Genomic DNA, 14,739 nt, shown 5'->3' with positions numbered 1-14,739 from the left:
ACCAGATGACCATGGGGGGTTGTTCATTCCCTTCTTTATGCCTGCTTTTATCTCCCTTTGCCTTTCACCACCCTCCTGACAAATGTTGAGGGCATACACATTTGTGGTATTTGTGAGGTGCCCTGGACGGAGGAGGAATTGAGAATCTGTCTCCATGTTCTTAGAAGGCTAATTTATTATTACAGAATAGAATAGAATAGAATAGAATAGAATAGAATAGAATAGAATAGAATAGAATAGAATAGAATAGAATAGAATAGAATAGAATAGAATAATGCAATACTAAAAAATAGTATACAGGATACAGCCAGAAGGCAACAAAGAATGATAATCAAAACTTGTGATTCTCTCTTCCAGAGTCCCAACACAGCTGGACAGTGATTGGTCATTAAGTTAAAACAATTCACATGAAACCAATCAATGACCAGTTAGTAAACAATGTCCAAACCACATTCCAAAGCAGCAAAACACAGGAGAAGCGAATCAGATAATTATTATTTTCATTTTTCTCTGAGGCTTCTCAGCTTCCCAGGAGCAGAAATTCTGGCAAAGGGATTTTTCCAGAAAATATGATGGTGACACACATAAAAGTACCATACAAGCAGAAGCTTCATTCCTCTTTCTTCCTTTCCTAGGGCAAGCTGTACAGCTGCACTGACAGCTCCAAGCAGACAGAAGCAGAATGCAGGTGGGTCTGAGCTTTTCCAATCCCTGCCCCTGACACCCATGGTGCCTGGCAGTTCAGGAGTGCCACATTGTGTGTGCCCTCTCCCCCCACAGAGGGTACTACATCACCTACAAGGATGGGGAGGTCAGCCAGCCCATGATACAGCCCCGCAGCTGGGAGAACAGCAAGTTCGACTTCGACAACGTCCTGACTGCCATGATGGCCCTCTTCACCGTCTCCACCTTCGAGGGCTGGCCAGAGTGAGTGTTTCTGGAACCAGTGCAACACTAGCAATGCCCTCATTCATTTCAAATGAGAAAATTCAAAGGCAGAGCATAGTCTTTCCCTTTCTAAGCATTTAAATGACTCCAGAGCTTTAAATATAGCAGTAGTAGCACTGTAGCATTATGTACCTTGTAAATTCCCCAGGGCCTGCAGGGATTTCTGTTACTGTACTTGTAAACAGTGTAAAGCACTGTCTCTAGTTCTTAAAAGATGATTTTCATTAGTAGCAATGCTATCAGTATTTGTTACCATTATTATGTGTATAAATGAATGTAAAATGCATATCAAGTCCTTTCCAGCATTGCCAGGTTTCAGTCTCCCCATGGAGCCAGCAGGGCAATATGAAACATTTCCTCTGCAGTACTGGCAGACATGGGGTGTTGGTCCAGGCCCTGCTGTCTGTGCCACTGGAGCTGGGGACTCCCCCTGAGTCACTCAGGGTGACGTGGACATGCAGGGGGCTGACCCTGACCTGTGTCACCGGGTGATGCCAACAGCAGTGTTAACTACTGGGACTGTGTTGTTATCCCAACTCCTGGGATCCCCTTTTCTCACAAAACTCAGTTCCCAATAACTCTGTTGGGACTTTCCTGTCTTTTGTTACCTGAAGAGCATGATTTTGTTCAACTATGAAAATAGAACCCCTGAATAGGTTCAAATGTAGAATTAGTAAGAGCCAGATCTTCTCCTTTGCAAGCTTTGCACTCAGATCAGTGCAAGTCTGCACATCTCTGAGTGAATAAATTTTGATACAAGTGGAAGAAAATCACAAAGTTAAACTTTATAACATCACCTATAAGGCCTCAAGGCAGTTGCAGATTTTCTCTGCATTTGGCTCCTGTTTGCTTTCAGGTTGCTGTATAGGTCCATTGATTCCCACATGGAGGATGTGGGACCCATCTATAATCACAGGGTTGAGATCTCCATCTTCTTTATTATCTACATCATCATCATTGCTTTCTTCATGATGAACATCTTCGTTGGTTTCGTCATCGTCACATTTCAGGAACAAGGAGAACAAGAGTACAAGAACTGTGAGCTGGACAAAAACCAGGTAATTTACAACATCCTGCTGTCAACAAAGATAGAAAATGCATTGAGAATAAGCTCTTAATAGATAGATGCATACAGAGAGGAAAATGTTAAGCTTGCCAGCAAATGCACAGAGAGAGGTAAATGTTAAGCTTGCCAACAAGATAGAACTGTAAGATGGCTTTGCTGACAGCTTTTAGGAGCCAGGTAAAAATATCATGCTCAATGGACAACAATTACTTAAAAATGTTTGCTGTACCATTTGTTTCACTGAGATTAGATGAGCACAACAGCAGTGTCTGGCCAAAGTAAATGCATGTAGAACTCTTTAATAGGTAGAATGTGCACATTCACATTGTGACCTAATAGAAATTCTTCTACTAAGCTTTTTCATTTCAGAAAAAGAACTTGAAACATTGTCATTTTAATTACATTTGAAGGTAGCTGACCACCCTGATATTTTGGGTTTGAGTTTTAAATGTACCCTGCCTCTCCCACAGCGCCAGTGTGTAGAGTATGCCCTGAAAGCCCGGCCTCTGCGGAGATACATCCCTAAAAACCAGTACCAGTACAAAGTTTGGTATGTGGTCAACTCCACCTATTTTGAATACCTGATGTTCGTTCTGATCCTGCTGAACACCATCTGCCTGGCCATGCAAGTAAGTGAGCAAGCAGAAAACCTCCAGGTAATGAAGTAGTAGACTTTGTTGGGGGAAATGCACGAATGGCTGAGGTTGAGGCCTACTTTCACCTTCACACCATGTGTTGAGGGAGATGGACAAGCACATAAAAAAAAAAATTTTACCCTGTTCACTTCTGATGACATGTAGTTGAAATAAGGAATCTAATTGTCTCCCTCTTCCTGCTAATATCTGACACTTTCAACAATTCTAACTCCTTAAAAAAAAATTTCTCATTTCTAAACAGAGTCCTGCAAGTACTAGAACTTTTCAAGAAAAATGTTGAAAATGTCTCAACACTGTATTTTTCTCAGCCTTGCATTCATCTTCAGCTGAATTGTTTATCTGAAACTGCTTTGAATAAATCACCCTGTGCCAATGCAGATCATAAAAATCCATCCCAGCTCTTTGAAGTTTATTAAAATTAAGCAACTACAAATGGGGTCTTGTAACATGAACTGAAAGGTGACCTTAGAATAAGGCAGTGCCATGAGTTCAAGTACCATGGTCTGGAAACAGGGGTATGAAAAGTGAGGTGGCAACACTTGCAGAAGACACTGCTTGAATTAATCAATAGAGGATGGAGAGTAACTTCATAAGATCTTAATAAAATTAAGTGAATGGGCAGCATGATTGCAAATTTAATTCAGAATTGACAAATGCAAGATAGTGCATATTGGGAAAATATGATTTGAGCTGCTCATGTACTTTGCAGAATCCTGAATTTAGTGTAATTACTTGGGGAATAGCTTGGTATCATTATGGACAGCTTAGTGAAACCCCTGCTTGCTGTGCAGTCACAATTAAACAAAAAAGCAATCCAAGAGGGAAGGTTGAGATAAAAATCACAATTGAAGATTGTATTGTAACATTGTGGAAATTTATAATGAGCCCTGAATTGGAATGGTAAGTATGATTTTGGTAGCCACTCCTCAAAAAGATTCTTCTAAAAAGAGGAGATCAAGAGCCAGATGGCAAAAATGGATAGAGGCATGGGAGTGTTTATGTATGAAGGGAAATGGGAATTCCTTATTGAAAAATGAAACATGCTGGGGTCTTCCTTAGAGAACCTTGGCATGAAGGGAGACCGGGAGGGGTCCTGTGTATTCCTGACTGCTGGCACATCCTATCCTCACACTCTTGCTGCGTTGCTCTTTTTCAGCACTATGGTCAGAGCTGCATGTTCAAGGAAGCCATGAACATCCTCAACATGCTCTTCACTGGGCTCTTCACTGTGGAGATGGTCCTGAAGTTAATTGCCTTCAAACCCAAGGTAGGTGCATGAGGAGTAGATTTCCCTGGCCTCTGTGTGTGTGTGCATGTGTGCGGGGCAGCTGTGAGGAGAAGGAGGAGGTGAACCTTTCTCATCTATTACCCCACCAAGAACTGAGCTGGACAGTTGCTCTCTGGATTGGAGTCTCACTTATATTTAATAACATTTTTTGCTGGAGAGTAGACACACTTAAAAAAAAAACCCCAAAAAAAGTGAAAAAAGGCAACACCTGCTAATAGAGATGGTTCCTAGTTTTCATTAAGTCATCACAGTGACACTCTGCTAAGGCTGTAACATGTCTTCCATTCTGAATGTTATTCCAATGCTCTCTCTCTGACTTTCCTTATATAATTTAAAAATAGCATCTCATGATTAGTCTCCTGACCCAAGTGAAGTTAATCAAGCATGACTCATTTTGAGTTATGAGCTTTGGAAAAAAATGTTTCTTCTGGGAGGGCTACATCTCAGTGATGGTTTGGATTGCTCTGGTTTGGAATTTAAGACTTCATTGATAATATTCAGAACCCCAGAAGGTCCTGTCTGAAAGTATTGTCCTGTGCATTGGGCCATGATATTGTGCTAGTTTAGCTGCACCATGGGGTGTGATTAGAACTTCCAAGCTCTTCCAGTTAAGTTCTCACAGCTGCTGCAGGACAAGGACAAAGATCCTGACCTCACAGAATTACCCAAAACTTCCTTCTGTGGGGTTTAAATTCAGTGATGTGTCATAAAAAGATGAATCCAAATACCTAAATATAGGTCCCTCATGTCATTTCATATCTTCAGTGGTGCCTTGACACGTGGAGTGGTGTCTTGAAGGGTGCTTTGAAACATTGTGGAGATGGTCAAGATGCTCTCTGAAGCATCAGTTATTAATTGGTAAAAATGAGAATATTTGTCTGGCAGTCATGCTTGTCCTTCACGTTAAAGTTAAGGGATGACTGAATTTAGCTCCTCCCAGGTGTAATCTAACATTTTCCTCATCCTTACTTCAGAAACTTTGCTCTCCATTTCTACTGAATTTGGCCTTATTTTTTTCTTTTCAACTCCATGTTGACTTTATTCCCACCCAGCTTCTCTCTTTCTTCCACACTTTCTAGGACTTCCTCTTGTAATAGTCTTGTAATTTTATTTTTCACCTAAACCCCATATCACTTTCTTATCTTGGATGTAGTTCTCTTGGAAGTTAGGAGCATCTTGGCAGTCCTGCTGAAGACTGGGTTTTGGAGTTTTTTTGTGAGTTCTCAAACACTGTCTTGCGAAATTTAGAAGCATCATTATCTGTCTCAGTAGAGATTTTAATTTTCAGGAGAGATCTATCTTTGATTTTTGAGACTTCACCATATCTGTTAGCGAGCAAACTTTCTGTTGCTTCATAAAAGTTTTATCTGCACACCATGTACCCAGAAGTGCCTCTCACAGGCTTTATAATGTTCTTCTGATTTTGCAGTTCTGCTTCACAGGAGATTTATAACTTTCAAGAAGATGAGAATCTCAGCAGAATCTGGTTCAGAACATTTAGGGGAGAAGTTCAACCAGGTCAAATACTGAGTTCTGTACACATACAAGGAAGGCTTTACCTGACATGGTTGCTTCCACCAGTAAGGAAATGGCATTGACGATAGTGGAAGTCCTTTCTACTTTCCTGTGCTTTACTTTCCTCTGTTCAATCTCCTTTTCAAGTTTTACTGCACAAAAAAATACTAGAAAAAAATCAATTGAGGGTAAGCAAATATCTCTGGATGGCAAAACATTGAAACAGATTTCCTAAAGTAATTGTGGAATCTTTATAGTTTGAGGATTTAGAATTAAATTGGGGGAATCTTTAATTCAAGACAGTTTAGGAATCAATGATCTGCCTTGGGACGGGCAAATGGAATAGACCACAGGGCCCCTCTCAGCCAAATTTTCCATGATTCTGTAATCTCCAAACTAAATCCCCAGCTGCTAAACTATAGTAAAAGTGAGAGTTTATCACAAGAATAGTAGAGTCTTAATGAAATCTTTTGAACTAGAACTCAGACAACAACCTCAGGTGAAAGAATAGCCAACACTAACAATAAATGTTTCAAATCCTGCTCTGGCCTGTATGCCAAAGATGGTATTAACTCATACCTCTATTTTAATTAAATACCTTAATGAAAGAAACCCCAGCTTTTCAAAAATTGAAGCAAAAGATTACAGGGAAGAAAAACAGGACTGACCTTGTGAAAACAGCTAACACAGCAAAAAGACTTTCCTCCTGCAGCATATTCACACTGAATTATGTTAAGTACCGGTTCAGTGACTAGGGTTTGGAAACCCCAAATTCCTTGTGTAACTTGTCATTGTTATGTACAAGGATTTGGCTGCAGCCTTCATTCCCTGCTCTCCAAAGAAGGCAGCCCCTTCTCCCACATGACCCCTGGGACTGATGGGGACCAGCACTGGGGAGCACTGTCTGCTTCTCTTCAGGTTGCACACCAGTACTGCAGGTGAACTTGGCTGGAATATGTTCTGAAGTGGGAGTTTCCAGCATGGAGAAAGTAGTTACCTCCATCTTCTCCTTGGCTACACCTCGTGGCCAGACTACATTTGCAGATGGAAGCTGTCCCCAGGAACACCAGCTGGGAATGTCCAAAAGCATTTCTTTGACACCTGGGAGAACATCATTACCTATGCCCGGTAACCAACCACGTGGCCCCAGCAAAGAAATGAGATGCTGAGTGTTATTAGTGTTTCCCAGATGGGAAATGGCAAGATGAAATGCTCATCTCTGCTGCAGACAGATTTGTCTGTCATTTCCCGAGCAGTAAAACACAAACCAGCCTTTGTTTAAGCTGCTTTGTCTCATTTTGAATTTGTGCCCAAACATCACTCTTTTCTGTGAGAAGAATACCCTAAAATAAAAGAGCTGTAAGCTTGATGACTGACAATAAGCAAGGAGGAGACTTGGTTAGCTGAAGGTGTTGTGTTCTAATGACAAGCCCCAGGAGAATGTGGCAGAACAGAACTGAAGCTGGCAACATTCAGTCTGTTTTCTCCTTTTTTTGGGTGCTTAACCCAGTAATGGATGCTGCAGCTTAACCTTCAACTGCAGCAAGACAAGCAGGAACTGAGTTGTGACTCAGAAGCAGCCACCACAGAGCTCTCCCTTGCACAGCCACTTCCTAAAGGCACCTTGGAATGAAGGGTCTGCAGCAGCAGAACAGAGGAATGAGGATTTCTCCATCTGCACAAGGTGGAACCAGCTGCTGTTTATTCATACCTTCACCAGGGAGGGTTGGAAAGGGAACTAGGACAGATCCCTGAGGTATTGGGAGCTGCTATTGTGCTACCTTCTCTCAGGAGCCAGCCCAGGGATGTGCCCATGTGGAACAGCTTTAGGGGAAGCCCAATCTGCAGAGTTCCTGCTGCTGCCCATAGTGTGGCATCCACGATTACAGACACACAGATTCAGCTGGAAATGGACTGGGAAATCATCAAGATCATTCAAGATCATCAAGTTCAGCTGTTAACCTACCATTGCCAAGGTCCACTAAGTAGAATGCACACCAGTGCTACTGTGAATTACCTGCATAACAACAGAAAAGGTGGCAGCCTGGCTGAACGGTGGTTTTTTTTTTTTACTGTATCTCTTTTTAATTTCTTCATTTCCATTCTGTGAGAAGTCTTTCTGACTTGCTGCTTTTGATAATAGAGGTGAAAAAAGCAAAGATGCTTTTCATTTGCACAGATAAGAAGCAGGTTCACACATGTGCCTGTCTACAAAGAAACCAGCGTGGATAACTCAGCCCTGCTCCCATTTCTTGTGGTGGGAGCAAGGCTTTACTTATTGAAAGGCCAGCTGTAGGAATAAGGAGCCAAGTCCAAGTCAGGGCTTGTCTCCTAACACTTACAGAAAATATGTGAAAGGAGTAGGAAGACAAGGGCTTTCCTAACTAAACATACTGTTACTCCTGAGATTTCTTGCTCTGGTCAGCAAGTCCCTTTGAAACTTGTCCTTTTAGCTGGCCATCCTCTGTGAGCAGTGTTTTGGTCTGCTTGGTCTCCTGGAGGCTGTAGAGAAGAGGGGTACATCAGCTGGAGCAGCTGCTGCTGTGGCACAGTGAGTGCCTGCCAGGCTGGGACAAGGCTCCTGAGAACCCTGTGGGTTTGTGTGACACTCCTGTGGTGCAGAGGGTCACTTACCCCATTTTTTTGCAGGATTAATCTAAACACTGTGTCAGACATAGCTCATCCATGTCTGCAGTTTTGTCAGGAGGATGTGCTAACAGTGAGCTCGAGCCATTTGGGGTGATTAGGGCTGCTGATAAAGAAAACATCCACTGCATGCCCTGCATCTCCTTACACAGTATTAATGTGCTGCTCTGAAGCAAAGCTCTCAAATGGACCTCAGTGCTTGTTTTGGCTGATGCTCACAAACTGATTCAAGACTAGTTACTTCAAAGAGACAGACAGTCTAAAAGTAATGCTGTTGAGCCAAGGCCTTTTGCTGCTTTGTTTTTCTAATTTTATAAATTCTCCAGCCAGTCTGCTGAGCTATTTTCCAATTCCTGCATGGAGAAACCTGCTGCTGCTGCTTCAGGCTTTTTCCAGAGAAAACTTCTGAAGGGAATGAGGTGCTGTGCTGTCTGTGGTGCTCACAGCTACCACTGTTCCAGCTTCTTAAAGAAGAAATCCCCACAAGAACCAGTCCAGGAAGGGCCAGCTGCTCTACAAAACCTGCCTGGGGTTTATCTTTTCAAGTTAAAGACAGTGACTTAAAATTCCTGTTCACATGAAGCCTCACCATCTGTCAATGTACATGCTAATGTGATGATGGATATTCCTCCAGGAATTTCAGATCTTTCCAGCTGCCTGGAATAGGCTGTTTTCCTGGTGAGCTACATCTACTTTTTCTTTCAGGAAAACACTTCATCTGTCCCCTTATTAGCTAGGGCAGGACCACTAATCCAAGAGTTATGAATTTTCTCCTGCTGTGCCTGTCATCTCAAACTGGGGAAGACATATCCATGGAACTACTGCTATGCATAAAGTAAAGCACATGACCACATATTTTGTCACATCTGTGCCTGAGTGTGGAAAGGGAATCTTGGAGATTTCCTCTGTGGAATTATGACTATCAGAGAGACTGCAGATCACAAGTCTATTCCATTTACCAGACACTGTCAGCACCTTTCTTGCCTGGGTGTTTATGGATGTTACTTGTAAAGCAGCCTGTAACAAACGCCATCTGTCCTGCCTCAGAGAGTTCCTCCAGCCCCTCATTTATCACTGCTACTTTACTCTGCATTCCTGCCATTCTTACATGTCGTTTCTGTGCAGCAGTTTGGACTTCAGGGGGCTGTTTCAAACAAGCTTCACCCTCAGCACAAGGCACACAAGGGATCCCAGGAGGAGCTGTGGCCCTCTGTGCTGTGGAAGTCACAAGTGCCACCCATGGTTATTTCTCAGCCTCCATGCACTGATGGATCTGTGTCCTCAGTGTTTCTTTCTCCCCTGATGCATTTGCACTTCTTTATTCCTCTTTAAGCTCCTCTCAGTCAGCGTTTATCATGCATTTGATGTACAGATATTTCTTCTAAAACCTGCAAAATGACTCATCTGTTTTTGTTCCCTTTTTACCAGTACATTTCTCATGCTTTTATGCCTATAAACAGATCTTTGAGCAGTCTCTCCTAAAGTCACACTGGCTGCTTCATACTACTCACATTCTTCTTTCTCACCAAAACCATAATCTGTTATTCCTTGGTCAGGATAGAGGCTTCAACATTTTCACAAACAGCTGAAATTTATATCCATAGAAACAATGCTGGTTAATTTTGGAAATCTAATGCTTTTTGTCCTTCTTCATTCTAGTACACATAGAAATATCTGTATAGCTTAGGATGCTGCCCTGGCATCATTCATAACAGTTTTATTTCTCCAGCTTATACAGAGAAAGGGAAGTAAAGACTTTCTGCACAGATAAAAAACATCAGAAAAACTGGTTACAACTCAGTGGTCTTTTGCCCAGAGCTAAATAACACTTCAGCTCTATCCAACAGGAATCACAGTTAGTAAAAAATCACATGCTCTGGGATGCAGTGTGGTGGCATAAATTAGTGGTTTAAGCTGTGTAAATGTGAGCCCATGGTGCAAGCAGCTGCTTTCCTCCATGGACAGCATGGACAAAGCTGTGTGGCCAAATGGGATGGTGGTCAAGTGGCTCTTCTTACTTTGCAGACTTCCTTTGCTGGTTTTGGCAAGTCCTTAACCTTGGTAGACACCTAATTGTTTCCTCAGCTTCAATAGTATTATTTCTGTTTTGGAGGGGCAGCCTCTACATGTGGAATATTTGATGACTGAATCATGTACCCCCTGCAAGAGGAAGGTCAGCCTCCAACCACCACCCTGGCTTTGGGGGAAAGAAATGCTTTAAAAGGCAAAAGAAAGCTCAAGAAAGCTGGTTATGTGTCAAAACCTGTGGGTGGGGAATAATGTACATCATTTAACAAGAAGGAAGAGTGAGCTGTGCTTGATGGTGGGTAAGGAGTAGAGAGCATGCAGAGAGCTAGGAATGATCAGGTAAGACAGTTTGTTAGCTGAAGAAAAGGAAAGAACAAAACCAAAAAGAACCAACAGGTCTGAGAGGAAAAGAGAGAAAACCCAAGTCCATGGAGTAAGAAAAGCCATACAGATAATGAAGAGTGGGAAAAGATAAAATATACTTAAAGGTAGAAAGAAAAAGATAAATTTAAGACCTTGGAATAGTAAAGTGTTAGTAAAATGGAGGAAGATGTGATTGGACAAAAAGGGATGCAAGGAAAAGCAAAACACAAACAAGACTGAAAGAAAAAGTAAACGTGGGAAAGGATTTTTAGAAAATTAAAAACTGAATTAAAACCCATACCTTTTAAGCTAATGAGCATATTTTTGTGCTTCTAAAGTTCCCTGGCAGGCATCCCAGGTCTCCATGTTCAAGCACATTAGAACCTCAGCCACAGAGCCTCCCTGTGTGGAGGGAATTCATCAGAATAAGTTGCAGTAGAAGTTGGGTACAGTATGTTTCCCTGCTTCTCTGGATTAAACTCAGCCCTGTTTCAAAATGTATCATCAGGTTACCCCAGAAAGGCTTTCCTTTTTCACCCCAAATTTTGTTGTGGTGAAATCTGAATGTCTTGTATGTTCCTCTGGATTTTCTATGCCACCAGTAGCTCAGCTGGAATTAATCTCAGCTGCTCCAGTGAGCCCAGCGGCTGCAATACACCCAGAAATCCCTGAATTTGTCATGCCCAGATAAAGATACCAGTGACTGCATCTCATGTGAAGTAAGCCTGAGACTTTCAAGGAATTGCTGAATCAGCCTCAAGGGCTTTGAGGCTGAAAAAGGGGAAAAATATCTTCTCCCTTCATTAATCACTCCTCTGCTTTCCCTTTCCTGTGATTACCTGTCTGCCAGGATTCCCATGCATTTAGCACAGGATACACATCATGCAGAGACTTGAGCATATTGTCTGTCATGTCCATGGGTCTGGAAGGAAGAAGGAGCCTCTTTTCTAAGCCTTTCTGAAAAAGTAAATGCTAAAAGTACTGTGTGTCAGAGCAGCATGTGTAGGTGACTTTGGTGGGAAGAAATACTTGGAATAATTATTCTGGACATGAATGACCAGGTCATCCCAGTCCTTTGTGCACATCAGTGGGTTGGCACAGTCAGCTGATAGACTTGCTCCTGGGAGCTGCTTGCTGGACAGAATTTCTATGTGCCCATATGTCCAGGAAAAGAGAGGCTAAGGAAGAAAGTGAGCCTCTTGCAGCCCAGTCTGTGCCACAGCATTCTCCCAGCAGTTCAGCACTGCTGGGGCTTTCTCACAGACCATGGAAGACCCCTCTAGCCAAGAGCCAAAGCCTGGATTTGTTATTCCAGGTACCTAATTGAAACTACTCAGGAGAGAGTGCTGCCAACTTGTTACAAGGCAGTGACATTTGAAAAAAGGAATTACAGGAGCACTACTCCTAGTGCTTTAGACTGCTGGCCCATCAAGTAGGGCCTTGAATAATAAATCTTCCAGTTAATACAGAGAAAGGAAATTTGCTACAGAATGCTCAGGGATGAGGTTGATTTAGCTGCAGTTTCTACAAATGAGGAGTTAGCTAGCAGATAGCTGCCTTCTCTATCATGTGAAAGCACAGGGAATCCTCTTTGGTGGCTTCTAGATTTCACTGAGTTCCTCACCAGTTCCTGAGTGTGTGTGGGAGAGGAAATCTGGCCCTTCCAAACACTTTAAAGGAGAAGAAAGTAGTGCCAGACTAAAGTTGTTCTATTGTGCATATGCTTATATTCTGAGATGGCATAGGCGTGACTGAGCCCAAACAAGTCATGCAGTGTGAAAAACACTTGGTAGGTGAATGTAACAGAAGAAAAGAGATGGATGATGAGAAATGAAACTTTCACCCTAAATCCTAGCTCATAACTCTGCTTGAATCTGGGTCAGGAAGCATCAAAGCCTTCCTTGTCAGCACTGGTTGACATCCTGTATAAAGTGGCTCTTTCCCATTTTACTGCAGAAAATAAATATATCTGTTACAAAGATATGAGCAGAGTGCACCTTATTTGGTTTCTTTGTTGTTGCCCCTAAGAAAGAGGCCAACAACAAAATAGTATCCAGAACAAACTTCCCTCTTCAGGAAAAGGACTTGTCCTTTCATATTGTGGTGGAAACAGTTGGTGAGGGACAAAAAGGCTGTTTGATCTGCTGCTCCCTGTGTTAGATCTGTTGTTTAAATGCAGGATGTTCTCCTTCCTGGAGGACAAGGCCAGCAATTTTCTGCAAATAGATCCTCTAATTACTATAGAGAACGTGTGAAACCTCTAACAAGGATCAGCCAGAGCTGTGCAATCCTCCAGCTTTCTGAAGGATCAGTGGAGAATTCAGTAGGCAGAAAAGGCTGTTAAAGGAGCTGTGTAAGAGCTGCAGTGATAGAGGACCTTTTCCCTCACAGCAAACATACCCAGCGAATTTGCATATTGCTGCAACATTATGACAGATGTATTTTCAGTCTGGCACTTGGGGGTTTTAATGTCGTTATAAATGATCAAAAATAATTATATGACTGCACAATGCAACAGTGTGGGAAGCACTGTATTAGCTATTGCACTTAATTATTTAATACAGAAAATTATCCACATGATGTTAAAAGCCCAGTGGGATGGTGAACCAGGGCCTCACTCACAGCAGCAGCAAGAGGCTGGAAAGGGAACAGTGCCAGGGAAAAGCAACAGACAAAAAATCCCAGCCCTCTATCACTTCCTGTGAGGTTGTTTTAAAGGGTCCAAAGCTCTCAGAGATGTGAATCTTCACAGAAGAATGGTACCAGATAACAGGCTGTGATACAGCCCCTGTTGAGAAGCATATGTCCTGTTAGAAAGTGATATTTCCACTGGCAAATGGAAACCTGGCTGACATCTAAGAGAGGTGATCTCCCTTCTTTCATGCATCTGGCTTTTAGAGACCTTGGAAACTTTAGTTTTCTTTGTTTCTGCTTCCCCAAGAGTCAAATGACAGTAATCATCCTCTTTTGGCAAGTTATGATTGATGGATTACATAAAAATAAGTATTCTTTTACTACCTACTCTAATCCATATAAAATTAAGCCTTTTATAAAAATGAAATAACTTAAAAGAAACTATCTAAAAACCTACAGCTCATACCTACTGTGCTGTTCCTGGAACATTGTCCCCTTCTGCCACTCAGCAGCCACATCAGAGCAGTCCACAGCCTCTTCCCCTGCTTCATACAGAGAAGGGAATCTGTTCCAAGTCCAGCCCCATATTCAGAATGCTTCTTCACCCACTGCTTGCCCCTGTCTCATCTTCCCAAAACTTGCAGTGACTCTTCACTCTGAGAGATGTGGCACTTCTGTTCTTGTAGCCTGAGTTTTCCTTCTTTTGAGTCATTCTTGCCTGGGCTGGCATGTCAGTCCTACTTGAGGAGACAGACTATCTTAAACAATAAAACCCATCCTTCAGCTCTTCTCATAGGACTGTTTCATATTGCTGGGTTGGTTTATTGCCTTCAGGAGTTATTTATTGGTCCTCATCAGGACATGCTGCTTCTAGACCTTCCAAAGTCTTTGAGCACTTGCAGCTTCTTCCAAATGGAATTTGACAGCAAAGTTCTCACGGAATGCCCTTTGTGATAAAAGATCTGTTCACCCATCACATTCATTTTTCAGTCTTTCTGGTAAAACTTGTGCTTATTTTGTTTCTCTTTGCTGAGAACAAGTCTGGTTTCTGGCTGCAGGGCAGTAATTGTTAACTGACTGCTGTGAGCTTACTGCTCATGAGAAAAAGGGCCTGACTCCTCATGGGGTATTGCTGTGTCACAAAATACCTGTGGGAAGGTCAGGAATGTTTATCTGATTTTCTAGGTGGACAGTAAAATTTATAAGAGAGCTTTCAGCTATTCTGCCACCATTTTCATGCATTTATATCAAGAGGCCTTAGTCATTATTGTTCAGAGGCATTACTCACCCTTCCTTCAAAGGCACTTAAGAGCAATCCAGGCCAAAAATTACATCAGGATCAGCTAGTTGAATCATCCAGTTTCAGCATGCTTTACTGGTATAGTTTCTTCAGGCCTTCTCAGCATATTGCCTAGAAATATGCTCTTTGCTATGTCTAAGAGATGCTTTCGTAACAAATGCTTCCATCTTGCCTTTGTCATGCTTCTTTCCCAGTCTTTGGAGGACCTGGGACCAGAAATTGCTCTTCAAGCCTCCCCCATGGCTGAGAGCCTGTGTATTTCAACCACTTTACAGTAAATGAAATAGAGGGAGAT

At 42.3% G+C, this 14,739-nt stretch overlaps 1 protein-coding gene across 4 annotated transcripts in view; it reads left to right on the top strand.

Annotated features, from left to right (window-relative positions):
• CACNA1C (calcium voltage-gated channel subunit alpha1 C) overlaps positions 1–14,739 on the top strand; it is a 409,423-nt gene that overhangs the window by 334,045 nt on the left and 60,639 nt on the right. For all 4 annotated transcript variants that reach the window (XM_064735921.1, XM_064735904.1, XM_064735893.1 and 1 more), the window contains exons 25-29: positions 636–688; positions 781–927; positions 1,805–2,006; positions 2,485–2,643; positions 3,827–3,937. In XM_064735921.1, coding sequence (XP_064591991.1) covers positions 636–688; positions 781–927; positions 1,805–2,006; positions 2,485–2,643; positions 3,827–3,937 — 672 coding nt within the window. The remainder of the gene's footprint in view (positions 1–635; positions 689–780; positions 928–1,804; positions 2,007–2,484; positions 2,644–3,826; positions 3,938–14,739) is intronic.

Source organism: Zonotrichia leucophrys, chromosome 1A (assembly GCF_028769735.1).
Source record: "Zonotrichia leucophrys gambelii isolate GWCS_2022_RI chromosome 1A, RI_Zleu_2.0, whole genome shotgun sequence".
Taxonomy (NCBI): Eukaryota; Metazoa; Chordata; class Aves; order Passeriformes; family Passerellidae; genus Zonotrichia; species Zonotrichia leucophrys.
The sequence above is the reverse complement of the archived record's forward strand: the minus strand, read 5'-3'. Positions and strand labels throughout refer to the sequence as shown.